This window comes from Mastigoproctus giganteus, chromosome 7 (assembly GCF_048544385.1).
Source record: "Mastigoproctus giganteus isolate SK-2022 chromosome 7, ASM4854438v1, whole genome shotgun sequence".
Classification (NCBI taxonomy): domain Eukaryota; kingdom Metazoa; phylum Arthropoda; class Arachnida; order Uropygi; family Thelyphonidae; genus Mastigoproctus; species Mastigoproctus giganteus.
In genome coordinates, this window is record NC_143581.1 from 179126807 (window position 1) to 179146939 (window position 20133).

At 38.1% G+C, this 20133-nt stretch overlaps 1 protein-coding gene across 1 annotated transcript in view; it reads right to left on the reverse strand.

The window, feature by feature from the left end:
* LOC150083362 (fanconi-associated nuclease 1-like) overlaps window positions 1-20133 on the reverse strand; it is a 177737-nt gene that overhangs the window by 28238 nt on the left and 129366 nt on the right. The window contains exon 11 of the mRNA XM_090377215.1: window positions 10358-10463. Coding sequence (XP_090233341.1) covers window positions 10358-10463 — 106 coding nt within the window. The remainder of the gene's footprint in view (window positions 1-10357; window positions 10464-20133) is intronic.

The window sequence follows — 20133 nt, forward strand, 5'->3', positions numbered from 1 at the left end:
CTTGTCGTGGAAGTTGATAGCCTAAATAAGTTTAAGGCTCAGCTGGACAGGTATTTCGAACGAACAGAGGGGTGATGTGGAAGTGGTTATTTTTATTTATTTATGTTACTTTTTTTTTTTTTTTTGGCTGATGCTGCATAAGCTTGCTTTCTTGCATCAAATGCCTCTACTAATGCTAAAAAAAAAAAAAGAGGCACATGATCCAAGAATGCAAGCTTATATAGCATCAGCCAAAAACAGAAAAAAAAAAAAACCTTTCCCATTTCACTGATCCATTCATTCCAAATGTTTATCTAGTTCTGCCTTGAATTTATTTAAGCTATCAACTTCCACAACAATAGATGGAAGTTTGTTCCGGGAATCAACTACCTGCTGGCTAAATGCAAACTTCCGCACATCTATTCTACAACTGTCTTTCCTCAGTTTGAATCAATGCCCTTCCCAGGTTTGTAATCTGAGCAAGAGGAAGAATCCCCTCAGCATTAAGCCTGCTCAATTCATTCAAGGCCTCTTATACACCTCAATCATATCGCCTCACAGGTGCCTAGTCTCCAGAAGCTGTAATTTGCAGAACTTAAGCCTTTCTTCATAAGGCACCCCCTATGTTTCCTTCACCGGTCTTGTTGCCCTTCTCTGTACTCATTCTAGCAACTCTACATCCATCCTAAAATGAGGCTTCCAGACCTGTACACAGTACTCAAGGTGTGGCCTGACCATTGCCTTATACAGGGGGATAATCACCTCCTTATCCCTGCTTGCAAAATTGCTGTATTTCATTGACAAGACCCCATGACCTACTCTGGCAGCCTGTCTGCACTGTTCAGAAAACTTCATATCTGACTGCAAAATTACCCCAAGGTGTCTTTCATTCTCCACTACCCTGAGTGTAACACCACATAGTTGTTAAATTTCTCTGGGGTTACTGCTACCCATACGCAGTACTTTGCATTTGTCAATGTTAAACTTCAGGTGCCACTTATCAGCCCATCTACCCAACTTTTCAGATCCTGTTGCAGCAGCATAATGTCATTACTGTTATTAACAACTCTGCCAAACTTTGTATCATCTGCAAACTTTGATATTAAGCTTGATATACCTTCATCAATATCATTGATAAATATACAAAACAACAAGCCCAACACTGAACCCTGAAGGACTCCACTAATAACATTAGTCTACATAGAGCAGTACCCATTGGCCACCACTCTCTGTCTTCTCCCACTCAACCATCCTTTTATCCATTGTAGCAACTTACCCTTAATACCATTCTGCTCCAATATGTACAGTAGTCTTCCATGTGCAACAGTATCAAAAGTTTTCCAGAAATTCAAATATATGATACCAAAATTATTTTTTGCATCCAGTTTCTTTGTAACCACATCATAGTACCCAATCAAATTGGTCAGACAAGACATCCCCTTGACAAACCCATGCTGTGTCTGAATTATTGCTGCAGTCTTGTCTGAATGATCCTGCAATGCTTCTTTAACCAGTGACTCCATTTTTTTCCCTGCAGTAGAAGTCAAACTAACAGGTCTGTAATTACATGTGTCACCCTTTTATCCTCCGTTGTGAATTGGTGATACATTTGCACACCTCCAGTACATGGGGACTTCCCCCAAGTCCAAGGATCCTCTCATAATTATGGCTAAGGGTTTGCTTACTTCCTCTGCTGCCTCCTTTAATATAACTGGATAGATCCCATCCACCCCAGGTGCCTTACTTATGTTTAACTTCAATAATTTCTTCTACACTTTGCTCTCAGTTATTCCAAAATCATTTATCTCCCTGTTAGAGTTTGATAAACATCTGGCCCTCTCCTCCTTGAATAACTCCTCATGTGTGAATGTAGATGCAAAATACACATTTAGTTTGGTAGCTATCTGAGAATGATGATCTTACAGTCAAACCATTGATATCAAGTGAACCAATCTGATTCATCCCCTTCCTTTTAGACTTTTTATAAGTAAAGTAGTCTTTGCTGTTTTTCTTTGCATCCTTTGCCAAAGATTTTTCATAATCTGCCTTAGCTTGCCTAACTTCCTTTGTGACTTGATTACAGACTAGCTTGTATCTACCATAGGCTTCTATGTCGCCTGACAATTTATGTGCATCCCATGCATTTTTCTTCTCTGCCACGAGTCTCATTAGTTCATCTGACATCCATTTGGACTTGAATCTAGAGCAGTATTTCTTAGTTGGAACAAAAACCTTGGAATTCTTCGAATGCTTCTCATTTAGAATTTGCTGTTGGTAACATCAATTAATTCCGACTGTATAGATCCTAAAAAATCTCTGACACCACTGTAGTCGGATTTACGAAAGCAAAAACTCTTCCCTTTACCCGTGATGGTAATTACATCTTTAAGTAAATCCCACATCAGTACACTGTGATCACTGCTACCTAGTGCTTGTTTATCTGTAAATTCTTAATGCATAAATAATCAATGCTGATAATCAGATCAAAAGTGTTGCTCCCTCTTGTTGCCTCTCTAACATGCTGCTGTAAAAAACAATCATGCAATAAATCCACAAAACCCTTACTTGTGTGCGAGTGACCAATCCACAAGTTCCAGTCTATATCTGGGAAGTTAAAATCCCCCATTATAAGACACTGATTCACTGGCCCACTGTATTTCTCTGTATAATTGTTTATTGTACTGATCAGAGTCATTAGGCCTATAATAAACTCCTACCCTCATTTTTGGTTTCCAAGTGCTCATGTCACACCTAACTGACTCATCATTGCACTGTCCATCTATGTCAACTGGATGCACTTCCTTAGATTTTATGTGTTTCTCAACTAATAGCATCATCCCTCCTCCTCTTCTACCCTGTCTATCCTTCCGGTACACACTGTACTCCCCAAATTCCAATTCTGCATTCCTTATACCTGAGTGGCACCAAGTCTCTGATATCCCATGATATCTGCCTTGGATGTCTTATCCATCACTTCAAATTCATAAAATGTGTTTGCTATAATCCTAGCGTTGGTGCACATGCAAGTATAGGTGGTAGATGACTCTCATCAACCGGTATAATACCACCACTTTGCTTATTGGAGGCTTGAAGTGGTGAAACCCATGCTTAGTCTCCACAGCTAGGTTCTGGTCAACCCTTCCCATCCCTTCCATCATGTAGTATGACTGATGACTTTTGAGGTAGCAGTAGTAGTTGTTGTTGTAATTTGGTTTTTAGGAGCATTAGCAACTAAGGCCATATTGCTCCGGGTATATGCGGTGGTCATTCCCTTTCCGCATTCTCTGTATTTGGTGGTCACGGGCTCGAACCCCGGTCTAATCAAGAAGCATGTGCTATGCACTGCCGCTCCTGGCTACGGAGGCGCCAGTAGTAGTAGTAGTTTGTTTGTTATTTGGTTTTTAGGAGCATTAGCGACTAAGGCCATATTGCTCCGGGATATGCGGTGGTCATTCCCTGACCTTTCCGCATCCTCCGTATTTGGTGGTGACGGGCTCGAACCCTGGTCTAATCAAGAAGCGTGTGCTACGCACTGCTGCTCCTTCCCACCTGGCTACCGAGGTGCCAGTAGTAGTAGTAGTAGTAGTAGTAGTAGTGGCATGTGATGCAAGAAAGCAAATGTATGAGCTTATGCAGCATCAGCCAAAAAAAAAAAAAAAAAAAAATCTACAAAACAATTCTCTCTAAATGTTTGTCCAGTTCCTCCTTAAATTTATTTAACCTATCAACACCCACATCGACAGATGGAAGTTTGTTCAAGCAATTAACCACCAGGTGGCTAAAGCAAATTTCTGCACATCTATTCTGCATCTGTCTTTCCTCAAATTGAATTTATGCTCCCTTAAGTTCATAATCTGAACAAGTGAAAGAATCCCATCAGAATTCAGTGTGCTCAACCCATTTAAGGCCTTATACACCTCAATCAGATCACCTCACAGGTGCCTAGTCTCCAGCCGCTGCAATTTGCAGAACTTAAGCCTCTCTTGGTAAGCTTATCCCTTCATTCCGCTTACCAATCTTGTTGCCCTTCTCTGTACATGCTCAAGCAAATCTACATCAGGTTATGATGGACATCATTGCGAGATCCAATCTTCTTTACATTTCTAGGGTACAGCTCTAAAATGGTGTTCACAGGCTGGCCTCTAGTTGGTACACTGGACCGAACCTATTGGTAACTCTGTAGGAGGCTTATGGATCAGCTAGTGTATAATCTTGCTACCTCTACTCTGCCAGATAGTGACTGGCAGGAGTCTGAGTAGTGTGTATGAGGGGGCATTGTCAAGGCCATGTAATGTCAAGGATCAGGGTATATACTTACCATGTGTATGGCATATCTAAAAATTTCATTACTCCATACAGCATGTAGTCCCCCACAACCTTTTCTTACTATTGAATAGACCATGAATTAGCATTAGCATTAGAAGAGGCATATGACGCAAGAAAGCAAGCTTATGCAGCATCAGCCAAAAAAAACACCACTCCAATTTCACCCCTCCTTATGGGTTTTGATAATTAACTTTATAGTATCGGTGTAAACACACCATAGTTAACCAATATATATTTGAACTACGTATGTAGCGTAGAGGGCATCGTTTTAATTGTATCTCATAATGTGGTTGTCTTCACAACGAGATAGCTACTATTGCATTACTTCAAATAAATAACGCTTAGTATATAAATAAATAAATAAATAATGCAATAGTAGCTATCTCGTTGTGAAGACAATCACATTATGAGATACAATTAAAACGATGCCCTCTACACTACATACGTAGTTCAAATATATGGGTTAACTATGGTGTGTTTACACCGATACTATATAATAAATTTTTATTATAAAGAAAAAGCAAAACCAAAATATTCTGATATTAAAACACAAGATCAAATAAAAGGTAAACATTAAAATGCTTAAAAACGTATTAGGAAGAAGGGTTGATCTAGAAAAAGTCCGTGATGTTGGTTTGCCATTTTAAGTTTTGTAATTCATTTTGTATCTCAATGTAAGGACCACATGCACACTGAATCTTTCTTTTGAAATTGAGGCTCCTCTCTATTACAGGGTCATATTCCAAAACTTTGTCTATCAATGTTCTCTGCAATTTCATTATTTCTCCTAGAGCTTTCAAATTAAGAGTAGATTTTGAACTAACTTTTTCTACTTCATCTTTATCCTCAATTTTATCCTGATTGTTGACCCCGTTTGATGAGTTCAACAGGATTGTCTTCAGTCAATTCCTGACTGTGAAACACAAGCAACTCCTCAATTTTTTTATGGATGCATGTCTACAAGACCTTTTCATCCAGCTGGACAATGTCTCAAATTTCGTTATCAATGGAAGGAACTGCAGCTATTTCGGTGACAACCCCTAGCCAAAGCTTCTCCCAGCAAACATTGATAGTGGATTGCTGTATCTCATACAGTGACTCATGAATATCAATGATACAGTCAGCGCTATAGATTTTTTTCCCAGTATGTTGTGACATTATTATTATTATTAGCCATATGGTGCAAGGAAGCCTGAGGCTTATGCTGCACCGGCCAAAAAAAAAAAAAAAAAAAATTCCCTATTACCCTGAGTGAGAGAGAGAGAGAGAGAGAGAGAGAAGTAGAAAGGAATCACCAAGAAAGAGAAGAATGATGATATCCAGCTCAGGACCCTGGGTGTGCCAAGCCCATACTCACCAGATGTGGGCCCCTGGGGGGGGGGACATCCAGCATTATGTCTTCTTGTATTGTATTCATAACGCCCTTAACACTGCATTTGTATGGTATGCTTTAAATCAGGGGTATGCTTTAAATCCCCAACCTTTTTCATCGGAGGGCCACATAGAAAATTCATAACAAATGGCACTGACCGGGCTAGTCGGGTGGGTAAAGTGCCTGCCTGGCAACCCAAAGGTTGTGGGTTCAAATTCCACCTCGGGCTTGGATCAGAGTAGAAAATGCAAAAACCTTGGGAGGTGCGATATGGCCACAGAAGCCAATGCGCCAACAACTAACAAAAAAAAAAAAAAAAAAAAAAAAGGCGGACCGGAGTCAGTGCAATTTTGATGACTAAAAACACTGTAAACCAAAAAAGCAATTTTAGCGACTTCACCAGGTCAAAAGGGGTATACAAGATAGAAAAACCATAAAAAATTATAAATACGAGATATTTATAAAATTATAAATCATAAAAAATTATAAATACGAGATATTTATAAAATTATAAATAAATATTTATAATTTCTGTAATACTTTAATTTAAATGCTATAATACATTGTAAATTTAAATTTACAATGTATTATATTTATAATAATTTTACCTTAATAAGGGTTGTTACAAGATCCACTTTCTATATAAAGTCCAAGGACTTTGCAATGAAAAAAAAAAAGCCACAGTCATATCAAAAATCACAATTTTTATTGTTATAATCACATTTGTTATTACAAAAAACTATAAAAAATTATAAGAATTGGACTTTTGTTGCAAAAAAAAAAAAGCTATAATCATATCAAAAATCACAATTTTTATTATTATAATCGCATTTGATATAATAGAAATAGCAAATCAATGAGATGTTTGTAGTTGTTTAGATTTAGCAATAATTGAAATGTTAGGCTTAATAGTAGAAGTTCCCAATCTTAAAAAGTCTTGCAAATGTTCATCTAAATAGAAGAATGAAACCAAAAATAGAAGTTATTCTTCTTGCTAATTTTTTTAATTCTGGAAATTCATTTTCTGTCAAAGTTTTATAGAAGTTAATTAAAATGGGAAAAATTATTTTGTTCAATTTGATTTTTAAATAATTCTAATTTTGTCTGAAATGCTTTAATATTGTAGTACAAGTCATTTACAAGTTGATCGCAACTTTTGAGTTTTTTATTCAATGTATTCAAATGTTCACAAATATCTATTAAAAATGCAAGTTCCCATAACCATTCAGAGTCTGTTAGTTCTGGGACTGGTTTACTTTATTTTTTGTTCATGAATATGTCTATTTCGGTTTTGAGTTGAAAAAATCTTTTTAATATATTACCACAACTCAATCATTGTACCTCCATATGATACAACAAATCGGCATATTCGCTTTCCTCCAAGAAAATTTTAAACTGATGATGGTTCAGGCCATTTTTGCGTATAAAATTCACAATACTAATTATAGTCGACATGATTGTGTTCGAAAACAAAAATTTACTGCACAACGATTGCTGGTGAATAACACAATGAAATTGCATAGATCTTTTGATGTTTTTGGAATCAAAATATTTATTAACATGGCCGATGAAACCAATATTTTTTCCAACCATATTCTATGCACCATTGGTCATAATTGCTGTCAACAATTCCCAATCAAGCTGCAGGTCTTCAAACACTTTTGATACGCTATAAAATATGTTTTCACCAGAAGTTCTATTCTTCAAGCTTTCAAGTGCACTCAATTCTTCTGTGACTTCAAAATTTTTATTTATACCACGTATGTAAATGAGTAACTGTGCTGTGTTGGTAATATCTTCACTTTCATCAATTGCAATAGAAAAATTTATAAAATCTGTAACTTTTTGTTTCAGCTGATATTTAACATTAGAAGAAAAGTCTTTGATTCTTCTTGTTAAAGTTGACGTTGATAAACTTATAGCAGCAAAGTGCTTAACTCGATCAGGGCATATTTCTTCTGCAATTAATAGGCATGCTCGTTTCACAAAATCACCATCAGTAAGAGCCCTCCTTTCTTCAGCAATGATTTGAGATGCTCACAAATTAGCTCTAATTAAATTTAAATTCTGATTAGTGAAACATGTCATCTGTTGTTGTTGCCTCTTGAAATCAAAGCTCAGCTCTTGTAATTTGTTTCGCAACTCTCCTTGAAGTTTATCGTAAGTCGAGGCATGTTTTGTCGTATAATGCCGTTTAAAATTATATTCTTTCAACACAGAAACTGCTTCCTTACATATAAGGCACGTACATCGGTTATTGTCCCTTATAAAAAAAAAAATAATTGATCGATCAAAGTTCATTGAAGATACAACATTCGGAATCAGTTTTTCTTTTCCTTGACACTTGGTTCGCTAAAATTAAAATTAAAAATTCAAAGTTAAATAAAAATAATATGCATTTATATAAATAGCACTAATAAATTGGTGCAATCGATTCGCACCAGACCGCTTGACCTGGAGAGCATGATAATCGGTGCAGCAGCCCAACAACTGTGGTCTGAATGAGAATGGCTGACCAGGAGAAAGATTAATATGCGTACTTGCTTTTACACTGCAAACTGCAAAGAAAGCATTGCACACAATTCTTTCACTAATACTTACTTGATTAATTTAGATTAGTGTTTAGCAATTGTTTTAACAGGTGCTTATTTTAACTTTACTATTTCACTTTTTGACACAATGCTCATGTTTGCCAGAAATACTCGAGGCTATAAACTTATAGCCTTGGGCACTCACACTGTTTGGATTTCCAACATCGCAAGAAACACTGATGCCAAGTGGAAGCGCACAGAGTTCCAAAATTATATTTAGATGCATTTACATTATATTTTGATTAAAAATATCCTTATATATGATAACCAAAAAAGATTGCTATAGAATAAATTTTGACGAAGCGGATGAAATCGTCTGGCAGGCCGGATCCAGTTTGCAGGCCGTAGGTTGGGGACCCCTGATTTAAATGATACTAATACCCTTTGGTCTAAGGGTTGGAGATGCGAGGTTGTATTCAGTGATAGAAAAACCACTTCTGCACTTGAATTTGCGCAGAAGGAGCATTATCAATGATGACCAGTACAGTCAGTCCTCATATAACATGTATTTGCACTACACAAATTCGATCATACACGATTTATAAATAGGGGAACGATATCGTATATAACACAAACCAAATTCGTTTATGCACGATTCGCCTTTGTGTTTACAAGAAATGGCAGTCGAACACAGAATCACCCCAACTGAACGCAACACGATAGGAATGAAGAGAAGATTCTGAAAATGTTTTTGTTTTTTTATATCAGTGAAGGGGAAACACATTTCACCATAATAACATAAAAACCCCACACAATTCCAGCTATTGGTATTATCGGAAATGCAATTAGATCGAGTTTACTACCAGTTTATAACAGATTCCACTAGCAGGAATGCAACTGGAAATTGTTTTTATTATTTTATGGTAGTAACCCACAGAAATGTGCTTTAGTAAAATGTGAGCTAGTGAGGTGTTCATAGTGTGTCTCTGCCGTTACGGTGTTGTTTATTCAGTTGCTACACGCGCGCAGCTTTGTTTATGTGTATCAAGTGTGCCTCGTCATTTTGTAATTGTGCTTTATTCCCTAAAAATGAGTAAAATACTTAAAAGGTGTGAAAAGGAAGCGTCCTGGTGAAGACATTACAGATTCAGAGAGAAAAAGGAAAGCAATATCGATAAACAGAGGCGGACTGGGTCAAAAATTCTTACCCGGGAAAATTTGTAGTGGCTTCATACTAGCATTTATGGCAAAATCACACCGGCCTCCGGCCCACCGGGGTTTCCCTGGTAAGGCTTATGGCCAGTCCGCCTCTGTGATAGAGAAAAAATATGAAATTGTGAAACGCTTTGGGCGAAATGAAAGACCATGTGATATTGCATGTGCTACAGCCCTAAATGAGGCAACGCCGAGAATTACAAAGAATGCAGAGAAAATAAAAACAACTTTCATAGCAGGAACAACTCAAAGCGTAATTAAAATCCAATAGCTTAAGACACAAAGAATTGGAAGAGATGGAACGGCTGTCATCTGTTTCGATAGAAAATCAAACAAAAAACAAGTTTGCTTACGATAGAAGCAAAAGCATTAGCAATATTTTATTACGTAATAGTCGTAATAAAATATAAAAGTATTTTATTACGATAATTTATTGTGTTTGGTAATGTTTTGGTTACAAATGTGTGTTCAATCTTGGGTGGTTGGCACCTAACTCTATTTTTCCCAAAGGGCCTAGTGTTCATATTGCACAATTTTGCATTGCACGAGGGTTTCTAGGAACACAACTATTGTGCTATACGAGGACTGACTGTACTTTAAATTTGAGGTTTTTAGATACCATGAATTTTTTTGACTTTGGGGACAAAGCAGTCCACACTCTAAGAATAATGCTGCAGTAACCCATGCTTTTATTGTTTCCTCACCAAGGCACAGGCATTTGATTTTTATTCTTGCCTCTTAGTGCACGGGAGTTCATGGGGTGATAGCATAGGCTTTACTACATGGGGGCCCCTGAAGCATTACAGAATATGGATCCACGATTCTTCCCCATCCTAAAAAAAATTAAGATCAATAATTTGTATCAGAATTTATCACACAAGCAAAAAAGCCTCACAGGTGATATCCAGCATGATCATGAATAAAGGAAGCTTACCTTCTATATGGCATACTTCAACAGGTGCATCCAAAGAAAGCAAGTAGTCTAACCACATTATTTGTTTGGGAGACAGTCTGTCTCCTGGTCCTTTGACTTCTACTATCTAAAGAAATTCAACAAAATTCACTATTAAAATTTGAATTTATAAATACAATTAAATTTTATTTCTGAAAAGATTTTTTAAAAAAACTGTTATTAACAAACTTTTATTCACATCTGCATGCAATCAATTTGTAAAAATATCTTTTTACATTGGTTTCTATTCGTAAATTACAATAATACACGTATTAGGGACAAGGTTAATTATATTGCACAGAGGCACTCCAAGAAGTGGGATACATCCATTTCAACCGTTTCCCTCTAATCTTAGACTTTACACAAGATTTGCGGATGACATTCTTCCCTCGTTTACCCTCGAAATGGAAATAGATAATTCAATCAATTTCTTAAACCTTACCATTTATAAAGTGGGCACAAGATTAGGTACCAGGATTTACAGGGAAAAAACACACATGGGTAAATTTCTACACTTTCATTCACATCATCCTCTATACATTAAAGAAGCGGTTCTTTTTAACCAGATTCATAATGCCGTTAAATATAGTTATATACAGGATATTTTGGCGTTGAACTTAATTACCTTACAGAAATATTCTTAGATAGGAAGTATCCACTACAGTCGATAAATGATACCACTGTCAAGGTTAATAACAGAATTAATAACCCACATCAACGAAACAATCATCATGATGGGAAACTAGGAACCCAAATCGTTCTCCCTTATCACAGGCAATTCATGAGAGCTTCCCTGGACTTAGGGGAGGTACCCATGGACTGGAGATGTGCAAATGTGACCCCCAATCAACAAAGCATGATCAAAGGGAGACACAGGTAATTACAGACCTGTTAGTTTAACTTATGTTCCAAGGAAATTAATGGAGACACTGGTTAAAGAAGCACTGCAGGATCATCTAGACAAGTCTTCAGTTATAGCTCGGATTGGTTTGCTTTTTTTTTTTGGAGCATTAGCAACTAAGGCCATATTGCTCCTGGAATATGCGGTGGTCATTCCCTGACCTTTCCGCATCCTCCGTATTTGGTGGTGACGGGCTCGAACTCCGGTCTAATCAAGAAGCGTGTGCTACGCACTGCTGCTCCTTCCCACCTGGCTATGGAGGCGCCTATTATAGCTCGGACACAGCATGGTTTTGTTAAGGGGAAGTCTTGACTGACCAATTTGATTGGATGCTATGATGCAGTCACAAAAGAACTGGATGCAGGAAAAACTTTGATATCATATATTTGGATCTTAGAAAAGCCTTTGATACTGTTGCACATGGAAGACTGCTGCACAAATTGGAGCAGTGTGGCACTGGAGGCATATTGCTGCTATGGATAAAGGGATGGTTGAATGGGAAAAGACAGAGAGTGGTAATCAATGGACATTACTCTTCATGGACTAATGTTATTAGTGGAGTTTCTCAGGGTTCAGTGTTGGATCCATTCTTGTTTTCTGTATTTATAAATGATATTGATGATGGTATATCAGGCTTAATGTCCAAGTTTGCAGACGATACAAAGGTTGGCAGGGTTGTAAATGACACTAATGGCTTAAGTTTTGCAAATTACAGTGTCTGGAGACTAGGCACCGGCGAAGTGATCTGATAGAGGTGTATAAAGCCTTGAATGGTTTGAACATGCTCAATGCCGATGGGATTCTTCCTCTTACTCAGAATAATCGCCTGAGAGGGCATAAATTCAAACTTGAGGAAAGACGGTTGTAGGACAGATGTGCGGAAGTTTGCCTTTAGCCAACGGGTAGTTGATTGGTGGAGCAAACTTCAATCTTTTGTTGTAGAAATTGATAATTTAAATAGATTCAAAGCAGAACTTGACAAACATTTGGAGCGAGTGGATGGGTGAAATAAGGTTTTTTTTTTTTTTTTTTTTTTTTTTTGTCTGATGCTATATAAGCTTGCTTTCTTGCATTGTGCCTTTGCTAATGCGGGAAACGACTTCAGCAAGTCTTTGCTAACACAAATATAACCATAGTTTTTTCGTCATATAATAAACTAGGTTCCAAATTCAATACATATAGAACAACACACAAATACACTACACAGGATTATAATAATATTATATATCTAATTCAATGAAAAACTGACTGTAATGCCTGTTATATTGGGATCACCACGACTAATTTCGGTACTTCCAAAATCTCTAATGCGCGCGTATTATCATTTTAATAGATTTAAGTCTAACCTATCTAGTACGGAGTTAACACAGCATGTTGATTCCCACAATCATAATACACTGATTGATTCAACTATTACTATAATTAAATTGGAATAATTATAAAATTCTCCAAAATGAAGCTTTAGTTATTGAATGGTTTAGTCGACACATGTCATTGAACGTATTAAACACAAAACTCCCAATCAACCTCTAGCCCAATTTGGGCCTTGGCATAAATAAAATTCAGACGTGCTCTGAATTGCATCTCGGGTAATAGCTCTTCTTATTAATAACGTTCGTGTTCCTCTTCTCACAAAGCTAACTGAAGATGAATATCGAAGTTGTTCATGCACAACTATTGGTTTTTTATTAATAATTAATCTATTCAAGGTTATTTCCACGTTTACAATTTTAATTGTAAACCGTGAAATGGAATGTACATTCCCTTTCTTATGCATATATTTAAATGGGTTTAATTAATTTTACGTTTTAATTTTTAAAATTTAAATTGAACCACGACTTCAATAATGATTTAGTATAAGTAAGTCTCTCATTCTTATTAACTGTGTGCCTTCTATAATCTCATCACATTCAAGCAGATTCATCAAGAGGTGAGTGCTGAAAATTAAGCGGTGCTACTTTAATATATTTAGTCATTATAACACAGCACATAAGGAGTCCTTAAACTTACAGTTAGTTGTTAAAAAGTTAATGCAAACAATAATATTCATGAAAAAGGCTGTTTAAACATGTGTAATGCAAACACCTTTACGAAAACAAAAACCCTCCCCTTTACCCATGACGGTAGTTACCTCTTTGAGTAAACCCAGCATCAGTACACTATGATCACTATAATTTAGTGGTTCCTTTATCTGCAAATACTTAATGCATGAATAATCACTGTTGATAATCAGATCATGAGTATTACTCCCTCTGGTTGCTCCTTGAACATGTTGCTGTAGAAAACAATCCTCCAATAAATCCACAAAAGTCTTGCTAGCGTGCGAGTGACCAACCCACAAGTTCCAGTCAATATCTGGACAGTTAAAATTCCCTGTTACAAGACATTTTGATATACTAGCCCACTCTATCAACTTTTACAACAACAGATGGAAGTCTGTTCCAGCAATCAACTACCCGCTAGCTAAAGGCAAATTTCTGCACATCTATTCTACAACTGTCTTTCCCCAATTTGAATATATGCCCACTCAGGTTCTTAATCTGAGCAAGAGGGAGTATCCCCTCAGTGCTGAGGGGATACTCCCGCTTATACCTCAGTCAATATCTGGACAGTTAAAATTCCCTGTTACAAGACATTAGCATTAGTAGAGGCATTTGATGCAAGAAAGCAAGCTTATGCAGCATCAGCCAAAAAAAAAAAAAAAAGTAACATAAATAAATAAAAATAACCACTTCCACTTCACCCCTCTGTTCGTTCGAAATACCTGTCCAGCTGAGCCTTAAACTTATTTAGGCTATCAACTTCCACGACAAGGGATGGAAGTCTGTTCCACCTACCAACCACCCGCTGGCTAAAGGCAAATTTCCGCACATCTATCCTACATCTGTCTTTCCTCAATTTGAATTTATGCCCTCTCAGGTGATTATTCTGAGCAAGAGGAAGAATCCCATCAGCATTGAGCATGCTCAAACCATTCAAGGCTTTGTACACCTCTATCAGATCACCTCGGTGCCTAGTTTCCAGACACTGTAATTCGCAAAACTTAAGCCTTTCTTCGTAAGAGCACCCCTTTGTCCCATTCACCAATCTAGTTGCCCTTCTCTGCACTTGTTCCAGCAGCTCTACATCCTTCTTGAAATGAGGCCTCCAGGCCTGTATACAGTACTCTAGGTGTGGCCTGACCATTGCCTTATACAAGGGAATAATCACCTCCTTATCCCTGCTAGAAAAATTCCTATATATCATTGACAATACACCATGAGCTACTCTTGCAGCCCGTCTGCACTGCTCAGAGAACTTCATATCTGCCTGCACCACCACCCCCAGGTCCCTTTCATTCTCTACCACTGTCAGTGTAGTACCACAGAGTTGATACGTTGCTCTGGGGTTGCTGTTTCCCATATGTAGTACTTTACATTTGTCAATGTTAAACTTCATTTGCCACCTCTCAGCCCATCTGCTCAACCTTTCCAAATCCTGTTGCAGCAGCATAGTGTCAGTAGTGTCCTTGACAACCCTGCCAACCTTCGTATCGTCTGCAAACTTGGACATTAAGCCTGATATACCATCATCAATATCATTTATAAATACAGAAAACAATAAAGGACCCAATACTGAATCCTGAGGGACTCCACTAATAACATTAGTCCAAGATGAGCAGTGTCCATTGATTACCACTCTCTGTCTTCTCCCCCTCAACCACCCCTTTATCCATAGCAGCAATTTGCCTCCAATGCCACACTGCTCAAATTTCTGCAGCAGTCTTCCATGTGCAACAGTATCAAAAGCCTTTCTAAGATCCAAGTATATAATATCAAAGTTATTCCCTGCATCCAGTTCTTTTGTGACTGCATCATAGTATCCAATCAAATTGGTCAGGCAAGACTTACCCTTAACAAAACCATGCTGTGTCCTAGCTATAACTGAAGTCTTGTCTAGATGATCCTGCAGTGCTTCTTTAACCAGTGCCTCCATTAATTTTCCGGGAACAGAAGTTAAACTCACAGGTCTTTAATTACTTGTGTCAGCCTTTGATCCCCCTTTGTGAATTGGGGTCACATTTGCACATCTCCAGTCCATGGGTACCTCCCCTGAGTCCAAGGAAGCTCTCATAATTATGGCTAAGGGTTTGCTTACTTCCTTTGCTGCCTCCTTTAATATAACTGGATAGATCCCATCCACCCCAGGTGCCTTTCTTGTGTTTATCTTCAACAATTTCTCCTCCACTTTGCTCTCAGTTATTACAAGATTCTCTAGCTTACTGCTAGAGTTGAATACACCTCTGGCATTCCCCTCACTGAATAACTCCTCATGTGTGAATGTCGATGCAAAATATTCATTTAGTTTGTTAGCTACCTGAGCAGGGTCATCAACAGTTGACCCATCGATCTCAAGTGGACCAATCTGATTCATCCCCTTCCTTCTAGAGTTTACATAAGTAAAGAACTCTTTGCTGTTTTTCTTCGCATCCCTTGCCAAGGATCTCTCGTAATCTGCCTTCGCCTGCCTAACCTCCTTTGTAACTTGGTTACGGATCAACTTGTATCTATCATAGGCGTCTGTGTCACGTGTTAATTTGTATTTAAAATAATTAAATGCACGTGGCATAATACTTTAAGAGTTTAGTATCTATATAATATCGTTGTTTAGATACACCATAGACACTCTTAAAAAAACTACAAAGTAGTTGTTGTGGGCATCATTTGCTCTTTCTCATATTGTGCTCCGCCTTCACGACGAGTTGCCATGATACTGCACTACCTCAAATAAGTAACGCTTCACTAATAGAGAAGACTATTGTTACTTATTCTCAGTGAGTACCACCACCCAGACATGTTTCAAGGCTATTGGCCTATCATCAGTGGGTGGGCAGGTACCCTAGTATTGCAGACATGACGACCCAGTTGTGAAGTTAATCGCACAATATGAGAGATGCCAAAAGGTGCCAATATGAGAGATGCCTTTTGGCATCTCTCATATTGTGCGATTAACTTCACAACTGGGTCGTCATGTCTGCAATACTAGGGTACCTGCCCACCCACTGATGATAGGCCAATAGCCTTGAAACATGTCTGGGTGGTGGTACTCACTGAGAATAAGTAACAATAGTCTTCTCTATTAGTGAAGCGTTACTTATTTGAGGTAGTGCAGTATCATGGCAACTCGTCGTGAAGGCGGAGCACAATATGAGAAAGAGCAAATGATGCCCACAACAACTACTTTGTAGTTTTTTTAAGAGTGTCTATGGTGTATCTAAACACCGATATTATATCGTTAATTTGTATGTATCCCATGCATTTTTCTTCTCTGCCATATGCCTCATTAGTTCTTCTGACATCCATTTAGGCCTAAACCTTGAACAATATTTCTTAGTTGGTATGTAAAGCCTAGTAGCTTCCAAGATAAGTTCTTTGAATGCTTCCCATTTTGAATTTGCTGTTGGCAATATCATCAGTTGATCCCACTGTATAGAATTTAAATACTGTCTCAGTCCATTGTAGTCGCCTTTATGAACACTGTGATCACTGCCACCTAGTGGTTCATTTACCTGCAGATTCTTAATGCATGAAGAATCACTACTGATAATCAAATCAAGAGTATTACTCCCTCTAGTTGCCTCCCGAACATGCTGATGTAGAAAACAATCATCCAATAAATCCACAAAAGCCTTGCTAGTGTGTGAGTGACCAGCCCCCAAATTCCAGTCAATATCTGGGAAATTAAAATCCCCCATTATAAGACTCTCTGATTTACTGGCCCACTCTATTTCTCCGAACAGTTTCTTATTATACTCATCAGAGTCATTAGGCCTATCGCACACTCCTACTCTCAATTTTGATCTCCCAATGCTTATGTCACACCAAACTGACTCGACACTGCACTGTCCAGCGATGTCGACTGGCTTCACTTCCTTGGATTTTGTGTGTTTTTTAACTAATAGCATAACCCCTCCTCCCTTCCTATCCTGTTTATCCTTTCTGTAGACATTGTACTCCCCAAATTCCAGTTCTGCATTCCTTATATCTGTGTGACACCACGTCTCTGAAATCCCCACAATATCTGCCTTTGATGTTTTGAGCAATACCTCAAATTCATCAAATTTATTTACTAAACTCCTAGCATTGGTGTACACGCAAGTATACATGCACCTGTTCTTTTTCTTAGCTACCCTAACACAACCCATGTGTTTACTTGTACCCCAATGATTCCCAGCAGTCTCTGAAATATCCTGCATCTTATTTTCCAGGCTGCGGCTCATTCCAATAGAATTTTGATATACTAGCCCACTCTATCAACTTTTACAACAACAGATGGAAGTCTGTTCCAGCAATCAACTACCCACTGGCTAAAGGCAAATTTCTGCACATCTATTCTACAACTGTCTTTCCCCAATTTGAATCTATGCCCGCTCAGGTACTTAATCTGAGCAAGCGGGAGTATCCTCTCAGCACTGAACCTGCTCAAACCATTCAAGGCCTTATACACTTCAATCAGATCACCTCGCAGGTGTCGAATCTCCAGATGCTGCAACTTGCAGGACTTAAGCCTCTCTTGGTAAGAGCAACCCTTTGTTCCTCTCACCAATCTACTGATAATCAGAATCTTGTTACCCTTCTCTGTACTTGTTCTAGCAACTCTACATCCTTCCTAAAATGAGGCCTCCAGACCTGCATGCAGTACTCAAGGTGTGGCCTGACCATTGCCTTATACAAAGGGATAATCACCTCCTTGTCTCTGCTAACAAAATTCCTATATACCATTGACAAAACTTCATCACCTGCTGAAGTTTTACCCCCAGGTCTTTTTCATTCTCCACCTCCTAGAGAGTAGTACCACACAGTTGGTACCTTTCTCTTCAGTTACTGGTACCCATAAGCAGTACTTTGCATTTTTCAATGTTAAACTTCAGTTGCCACTTCTCAGCCCACCTACCTAACTTTTCAAAATCCTGTTGCAGTAGCATACTGTCTTTACTGTCATTAGCAACCCTGCCAACCTTTGTATCATTGGACATTAAGCCTGATATTCCTTCATCGATATCATTGATAAATACACAAAATAACAATGGGCCCAGCACCGAAATCTGGGGACTCTAATAATAACATTAGTCCATGTAGAGCAGTGTCCATTTATTACAACTCTCTGCCCTCTCCCACTCAAACATCCCTTTATCCATTGCAGCAACTTGCCCTTAATCCCATACCACTCCAATTTGTACAGCAGTCATCCATGTGCAACAGTATTGAAAGCTTTCCTGAAATCCAAGGTGTATGATATCAACATTATTTTTTGCATCCAATTCCTTTATGACTACATCGCAGTAACCAATCAAATTGGTCAGACAAGACTTCTCCTTAACAAACTCTTGTCTAGGTGATTCTGCATCACTTCTTTAACCAGTAACTCCATTATTTCCCCAGAACAGAAGTAAAACTAACTGGTCTATAATTATTTGTGTCATCCTTTGAACCCCCTTTGTGAACTGGGGATATGTTTGCAAATCTCCAGTCCATGGGGACCTCCTCTGAATCTAAGGTTGCTCTCATAATTATGGCTAAGGGTTTGCTTACTTTCCTTGATGCCTCCTTCAATATAACTGGATAGCTTCCATCTGCCCCAGGTGCCTCTTTTATGTTTAACTTCAACAATTTCTCCTCCACTATTCTCTAAGTTATTACAAAATCATTTAGCTCCCTGTTAGAGTTTAGTAAACTTCTGTCTTCCCCTTCCTTACAGCATTCCTCATGTGTGAATGTAGATGCAAAATACTCATTTAGATTGTCAGCTATCTGAGCAGGATCATCAACTGTCGAACCATCAACATTAAGTGGACCAATCTGATTTATCCTCTTCCTTCTAGAGTTTACATAAGTAAATAAGTCTTTGTTGTTTTTCTTTGCATCTTTTGCCTAAGGATTTCTTGTAATCAGCCTTCGCTTCCTTAACCTCCTTTGTGACTTGATTACAGACTAGCTTATATCTGCCTGAAGCTTCTGCGTTACTGATAATTTATATGCATCCCACGCATTTTTCTTCTCTGCCACTAGCCTCATTAGTTCATCTGACATCCATTTAGGTATAAATCTTGAACAATATTTTTTAGCTTAATTGGAAGACTTCTTTGAAGGCTTCCAATTTAGAATTCGCTGTTTTTAATATCATCATCATTTGATCCCACTGTATCATCACCTTTACGAAAACAAAAATCCTTCCCTTTACCCTCAATGGTAGTTACATCTTTGGGTACACTGTACTCAAAGATGTAACTACCACATCTGTACACTGTGATCACTGTAATCTAGTAGTTCCTTTATCTGCAAATTCTTAATGCATGAATAATCACTGCTGATAATCAGATCAAGAATATTACTCCATCTGATTGGCCCTCGAACATGTTGCTATAGAAAACAATCTTCCAATAAATCCACAAAAGTCTTGCTAGCGTGCGAGTGACCAATTTACAAGTTCCAGTCAATATCTGGAAAGTTTGTTTGTTTGTTATTTGGTTTTTAAGAGCATTAGCAATTAAGGCCATATTGCTCGGAAATATGCGGTGGTCATTCCCTGACCTTTCCGTATCCTCTGTATTTGGTGGTGACGGGCTCGAACCCCGGTCTAATCAAGAAGTGTATGCTACGTACTGCTGCTCCTTCCACCTGGCTATGGAGGCACACCAATATCTGGAAAGTTAAAATCCCCCATTACAAGACATTTTGATTTACTGGCCACTCTTTCTCTCTATGCACAATTGTTCGTTGCACTCATCAGAATCATTAAGCCTATAACATACTCCTACTCTCATTTTCCCTTTCCAGTGTTTATGTCACACCAAACTGACTCAACATTGCACTGTCCA